The following is a 7,656-nucleotide window of genomic DNA, read 5'->3' on the forward strand; positions in this document are numbered from 1 at the left end:
TAAATATATTATCTCATTTTATGAACTAGCAAAGGCCTTAGTCCATATATATTCCAAACATCCCAAACAACTTTAAAAAAGCTTCTATTGGCATGAAATGTAAGAGTTAACTCCTCAAAGTCACTAGTCCATACTTATGTTGCAAACATCCAAAACAACTTTAAAAAGCCTCCATTGGCATGAAATGTAATATTTAACTCCTCGTCACTATAGAGTGTAGCGAGGAAGATCAATAATAAGGTTCTTATAGACATCATTGAAAAAAATACGATAAACTATGTTCACGTTCTATCAGACATACGATTTTTTCTTAGTTGCTGTCTCAGCTTAGAGTTCTTGGCTTGTATTAATAACCTTACTTTTGGCTCTATGCCTTGCTCTCTCCACCACGTTGCTTCCACCATATTCTCTCTCGTGTAAGTTATTGTATTTAAATCCTATATCCTTGCCAAATTCCATTATCTTTATGGAATGTTGGTTTGTCCTCCTCTATGGATCCTAAAATGCTTGAAGAAATGCTTGAAACCTCTTCAGTATCTATGTAAACCCTAAAATGCTTGAAGAAATGCTTGCAACCTCTTCCGTATCTATGTAGACCCTAAAATGCTTGAAGAAATGCTTGTAACCTCTTCCGTATCTATGTAGACCCTAAAATGCTTGAAGAAATGCTTGCAACCTCTTCTGTATCTATGTAGACCCTAAAATGCTTCAAGAAATGCTTGCAACCTCTTCCATATATATGTAGACCCTAAAATGTTTGAAGAAATGCTTCCAACTTCTTCCGTATCTATGTAGACCCTAAAATGCTTGAAGAAATGCTTGTAACCTCTTCCGTATCTATGTAGACCCTAAAATGCTTGAAGAAATGCTTGTAACCTCTTCCGTATCTATGTAGACCCTAAAATGCTTGAAGAAATGCTTGCAATCTCTTCTGTATCTATGAGGTCAATCCTCACAAATTACTTTACGAAGAAGGAAAGACTTCCGTTATAGAATTTTGTGTCTATATTGTTCATTTTCTTGGAATGAGTCTTGATTGGTAAGTTAATTTGATTGTGCCCCAATCATTTATGTCATTGTGTTTATATTAACTATGAAGCTAGGATGAAAAATGTCCTTTCTCTTGGATTGAGCCTTGATTGGCAAGCTCATTTGATTATGTCTAAACCACTTAGTTATTGTGCCTATATTGACTATGAAGCCATGATGGAAAATGTCCATTCTCTTGGAATGAGCCTTGATTGATAAGTTCATTTGATTGTGGCCAAATTACATCTTCATTGATAAATAGATTTCATGTTTGTTGTCCTTAAGATGTAAGGTAAACTCTCATTCTTTGCAAGTGGGAGAGCTTTTTTTGTTTCCCTAGTCTAACTAAAATAATATCAAGATTTAATCTTTCACTCTAACCCATAATATATAAAGATCAAAAGGATTATAGCTTAATCATCGGAATCTAGAGTTTAACTGATTATAGGAAGTTTATTTCCAATTTGATTTAATCTACCTTTTCTTTCCATGACTTTTTGAGACAAATCTAACCTGACAAATATTAAGGATAGCTTGGGAGAGTTCATTGAAGCAGAAGAACCAAAGGGATGTCAATAAAAATGTGCTCACATGTATATTGAAGTAGCAATAGGAAAAGGTCTTCCAAAGGCCATTTTTCTCCACTTGGATAGTCAAATTTGTTGTCAAAGGCCATAACATAAAGAAATTCATTTTAAATGTAATCTATGACATCCCTATGGATATTTTACAATAAATCGCCCTCAATCCTCCCCTCCTTCAGCTTCAAATAGTCCTCATAAAGCCTCTCAAACACCTCAAGAAAAAATGAAAAAAACAATCAAGTGGGAAAAAATCAATTTTGACATATGATTGACAAAAAAAAAAACACTCTTAATAAAGGAACAAAAAAAATCCATGGTCAAACCCTTTATCTTCAACCAATTCCATACTCTATGAGACTTAGATGACTTCAGACACTTCAAGAAAGAGTAGAGGACTTGATTGCTCCACAAATCCCCAACACAACCCAACTAAAAGAAGTCAAACAACATATCGTCAAGGCCATGTCATGTAGAAACTAAGTGAAGAATCCTAGTCACTAAAGGTCGGGAAAAAAAATCTCCACGCTAGAAGTTCCTTCTTAAAATTGAAAAAGCAACCCCCTCACCTCCACTCCGATGTTTTTTCTCTTTAGCTATAAGGATTTTGTTCTAATGAGACTTCCTATAAGTAATCCTCGGAATTTTAAAATGTTTTTGTAAGTAAATCATGTTGATGATCAAATTTATCAACCTTATCATTTATGTACATATTAAATGAAATCACTAAACATAAATATATGTAGCAACTTTTCACAACATAGCTATAATCTCCACATGCATTATATCAATTGTATTTTGGCCTTGGTTGGAAGAAATGTTGTTAGACTTCTCACTTTTGATTTAATTCCTACATATGACATGATAAGTTCATAATAAATATTTTTCTTATACATGTGACATGATGAATTCATAATAAAGCTTTAAGAGATAGACCAATTGGTCGAGTTCCTTCTCCTAAGTACATTCATAATAAATATTTCTTATAATAATTTGAAACCTTATCAAAAAAATCCAAATATATTTATCTTTTTCTTTTTCTTTTAACAGATCCAAATATAGTTACAACTAAACTTAATACTAACACTCTTAGAATAATATTGAGAAATATTGAAATAAGCTTAATTTCTCAAATCTTTGTCCTATTTTCACTCTCCCCATGAAATTTAAATAAACCCCCACACATAAGGATCAAATATGGGCATTCATGACGAGAGTAAAATGTATACAATGAACTATCCGAGAGAATTGTCAATTGGTGTGACTTAGAATTGTCAATTGGTGTGACTTGTTGGGATCGATGAGGAGGACGCCGGGGGCATGTCGTGATGCAGTGGAGGAAGCGAGAAGGGGCCGTAAGTAGAACTACCTCTGCGCATTTCTTTCATGCTGCGAAGGGCGGCCATGGTGCTTCTGTATATCTGGTCTTGCCCTAGATCCACCACCGCTTCGTCCTCTGTTTCTTCTCCCTCGTCCTCTGACGAGGAAAACAGGTTATGAAGGGTTTCCTCGCATTGCTTGACGAGCTTGAACAGAAGTTCCATGGTGAAAAACGGCTGCCCTAAAACCTTCTGAATGAACGCCAGACGCAGGATTCCGCCGGTTCTTTTGTCGTATTTCTTTGTTATTTTTACCAAACCTGATAACGGTAAGGGTAACAGGATGTATCAATTTGGCTTTCCAAGTGGAAGACAAACAAGATTAAAACAAGGTTCTGGATATTTACCGGTGAAATTCAAAATGCTGTAACTCTCCAAGAGAACCATTTCGCCGTGAAATTTGACAACGTCCTGGCTGACTTTGATCAAATCTTGCTTGCCGCTCGGACCGACAGTATTCCTCGCCCTTTGAATCCTCTCCTGCAATTCCTGTTCAAAAAACAAGTTTGAGACATGTGGGATCATGACAGGTGGAAAATATCAGAACTATAGCCCGGACAATCGACATAAAGATGCCCTAACTAGAGTAGAGTACCTTTTGACGGATGATGTACTCCTTTTCCTTAGCCATGACGAAATCATTAAACTTCTCAAGCTCCGGATTTAGCAGCTCTATGAAATCGAATTCTGCCGCAGACATGTCTTTGATATCATTAAGATCGTCGATGCTTGCACAGTCGTTTGAATCATTTCTTTTAGCGAAAGAATAAGAATCACTTTCTCTTTCGGCTACAGACTCTGGAACTCCCAGCGCTTCGATCCTTGGCCTCTTACGGACTACTTTTGGCGTTTCGTCTTCGGCTTCCTGAAACACTTTTAAAGAAAAAATTAACTTCAGACGTTTCTTGAGTTTTTTGTACGACAGATATTGGTCTCGCCATTCAGGTGGAGCTTCTTCGATCTGGCTCTTCAGAATTCTTCCGAATTTCATTTTGATGGTTAGCTTAAAGCATTTCCGTCGTAGAAAATTTTGTATTTCCAACTGTATTTAAAAGATCATTTCCATCTGCATCTGCCAAATATCCAGAACCCTTGGCCCTTCAGAGAAGATCTTTATAAAGAAATCTAAACGGGAGCTTAAAGTAATTCCGTCGTAGAAAAATTTGTAATTTCAAATACATTTAAAATATCATTTTCATTTGCATCTGCCAAAAATTCAAAACCCTATGCCCTTCAAAGGAGATCTTTATAAAGAAATCTCAACAGGAAACGCTGCAGCAACACTCTGAAGATTCAGAAATATAACTGTATATATAATATGAAGAAGATTCAAAAATATAACTGCTTCTGTAATCTGATGAACTTACTCAAACACCTCTGGCATTCCCAGTATACCGAAGTTTCTGCACTTGGAAAAAGAAACAGAGGTCTGAAATTCGGACTCGGAGCGAATTACAAACTGGATCCAATCTAGAATTGACAATTCACAAACGCATAACTATGGCATATGCATCCCAAAGAAGTGTTATATGGGAAAAAGCTCTGGCTGAAAATGTTTCATCATCCACCCTAGAGCGGTGCGACTATGACCGGGAGGCAGAGCAGGAATCTCGGGATAATATTCTCAAATATACTCCTGATGCTTCACGCACGTTCCCTATGTTAATGTTTTCAAAGGCATATTCTCCTAAATCTTCCTTGCTCGGTCGGATGTGGCCGCAAAACGTAAAGATCACTCCTATTCAGCTCTTATTCATTGGATGATGTGAGCTGCCGGGCACTGTGGGTGGGGTCATCGGAGGACCAGTACCAAAGTCCAGCATTGACTCTGTGATTGAGTCCTGCAATCCAGTGAATTGATTCTCTTACAGGTACCAATGGAATCTCAGAAGTTTCGCTTTATATTCGTTTGTTTATTTTGGAAAGAGGGTATCCTTGAACTCCAACGTATCAGACGATTTTACGTTGGGTAGAAGTTCCACGTGAAAGCTGGGTACATATTTAGTAAGTGAACATCTACATATCTCTACGCATAAGGAGGAAGATGTGGTATGATCTTCTTTCAGGTCATGCCGATGTGTGACTTGATATTTCACTAGCGTCTTTATTTTCCTTTACTGTTTTTATTTCACTTTAACCTTAGAATGTTTGATGAGAGTGTTTCCTTACTTTATGGGTTTAATTTGGGGCACACACCACAATTCGATTCATAATTACGTAAGATGCCTTATTGCGTGTCCATGGCATCTAAGTATATTTGGTTTTTCTGTGTGCATTATTAAAAGTCAAATTTTCATTAATTCAATTAATTTGCTAAGTGAATTACAAATTTCCTCATTGTATTGCGATAATAATTTGAGCAACCTATGTTAAGCGGAAAACTTATAATATAATTCGAAAAAATTCTAGTACATAATTAAATCCGAGGAAACTTGAGAGTTCTCTTTAAGGGTCTTTTTGTTAAATTATATTTTGAAGTTGTTTCTTTGTTTATTTATATCATTGAGTTTCTCTGACTAAAGTATATACAAACCTTTTATCTAGGAAACCCTATCTTGCATGTATACACTTGGATTGGTGTTAAATAGTGATCTTTTATCTTAATTCTCTTATCGAGCTCTTAGGATGTTTACATTTGTCTTCTAAAATAGTTCATGTATGGATCTCTTACTATTTGTTTGGCTCCAACCTTGCACACTTGTCATCGCATCCTATATCATTTCAAAAGTCTTAATCCTCTCATAATTTAAGCCATTTGACCCTATAACCCAAAGGAGGTTCTAACATAACTAGGGAAATAGAGGTATCAAACCCTTCTTAGGGAAGTTGGGTCTCCTTTCATTACATAATGTTATATCATTATACGTGGTCATCTTGTGTTATATTATGTCATATTGGAGATTAGCACAAGTATGTTTGTAGGAGGATTTAGATACTTGTGAAGGATCATTTCATAGATGGATCGCTCTCTTACAGGCTTGTCACAATTTTCATCTTCATCCTAGGAAGCTTCATACCTACAAAATCTTCATCTAGATGAATTATTTCCTTCCTTCTCTTTTTCATTTCCAACAATTAGTTTAATTAGTTCACAAAAGGAAATTGAGAATTAACCCAAAATTAGCTTGTAAATTCCCTTTATTAGTTTGTTGTTAATAACTTGTAGGAAACCCTAATTAACTTAAATTTCCATATAACTAACTAAGATTAAAACTCTAGTTAATTGAGATGTCTTTCTCCCTTCTCTTTCCTTCCTCTCTTCCTCTCCCTAAAGTTTCTTAGTTCTTCCCTAAAACCAAACAGATACTCCACTCTCTTCAACTTCCTTGTTAGTGGGTGTTTGTGGTAGGGTGGTTTTGCATCCCCGCACTCACACTCTATGTGGTAGGATGAAACCACTTATCATATTTTGAGGACTCATTGGGGAGTAATTATCAACCCTCCCATTTTTTAGGCTTGGGCTACCTCCTTTTATCTTTCCTTCTTCCTCCCTCTAAAAAATGGCAGTAGAACTTTGATAGGTGATGTGCTTTCTATTCACCTTTGACTTTACAAGACACTACCCATCACACCCACAAAGGAACTCTTCTTAACTTACCCTATAGTGGCACAAGGAGGCTACAAATGGTTTTTTGGCCCCTTAAGCCCCATGGTGGCCCCTAAAAGTCATTAAGGTGTAAATTTCAATATACCCTTCCTTTGTTCTCTCTAAATACCTCGTGATGGAGAAGGAATTTGCATACCCAAACATCTCCTTTTGGGGCCTATCATATCCTTTGACCTCATTAACTCTTATTTGAATTATTCTCAAGCCCTTACATCTAGTTCCTTGAGAGGTGAGCATGGAGATACCACCTTAATCCCAATATACATACAATATCCCCTTTCTTTAGAGACGAAATTTAATCCCAATATCTCTACAATGCATGACCTTATTTACCCATTCTAAACACAAGTGCATGTCTCAACTACATCCAACCAAATGACAAGATTGTACACACAACAAAGTCCCCAAAAAATGGTCCAATGACCACAAGGTACTGTCACACAACACCATAGATTATAGATAATTAAATAATAAGCTAGCAACCTAACACCAACTTGGTGAAATTTACCCACCTAGGGACATGGGTCAAGTTCACATAATTTAATAGCTTCATATATTCACATTTATGACACGTCAATTTTTTATTAGCCATCACATTGAACTTTTTGCCCTCTAGAGTATCCCTTACTAGATAGTAAGCTACCTCTTGAGTTCCTTCACCTCATTGCCAGTAATGATCATTTTCTCATTCCTTGGGTTGGGGTTATTTTCAAGGCTCATCCCAAACATATCACCAATCCAATGAAGCCTCTTACATAACCCCTTCTTTGAGGTAGTTCTAGTCTTCTCAATCTCCTCCTTTAAAGCCCTATTATTGAAATTGGAAACTAGGGCCAAACTCCACCTTGGACAGTTGATATGATGGAGATGGTATTTTTATTGGATTCCTCTTTCTGAGAGGTGCAGGATTGATCTAAAGATCATCTCATTTTGACAAGTATAAATGGAATTATGAACTTATTTATTCTATGGACAAATTATCAAGGTCGACCAGAAGTCTAATGTAGGCTCATGAAGCCCAACAAACGTGTCTCTTCACCCTCAACATTGTGTATCTATA

General features: G+C 36.4%; 1 protein-coding gene across 1 annotated transcript; it reads right to left on the reverse strand.

Moving 5' to 3' along the window:
- Positions 1 to 2,705: 2,705 nt before the first annotated feature.
- Positions 2,706 to 4,607, reverse strand: LOC149228555 (SPX domain-containing protein 1-like). Its single transcript, XM_089375702.1, has 4 exons — positions 4,357 to 4,607; positions 3,585 to 4,061; positions 3,337 to 3,478; positions 2,706 to 3,249 (listed from the first exon to the last, which is right to left on the reverse strand). Exons 2-4 carry the CDS (start codon positions 3,978 to 3,980, stop codon positions 2,885 to 2,887), a joined length of 903 nt encoding a protein of 300 aa, XP_089231828.1. The 5' UTR covers positions 3,981 to 4,061; positions 4,357 to 4,607; the 3' UTR covers positions 2,706 to 2,884.
- Between the last annotated feature and the right edge of the window lie 3,049 nt (positions 4,608 to 7,656).

Source organism: Pinus tabuliformis, chromosome J (assembly GCF_031772625.1).
Source record: "Pinus tabuliformis cultivar Carrire ecotype Pingquan chromosome J, CPIR1, whole genome shotgun sequence".
Taxonomy (NCBI): domain Eukaryota; kingdom Viridiplantae; phylum Streptophyta; class Pinopsida; order Pinales; family Pinaceae; genus Pinus; species Pinus tabuliformis.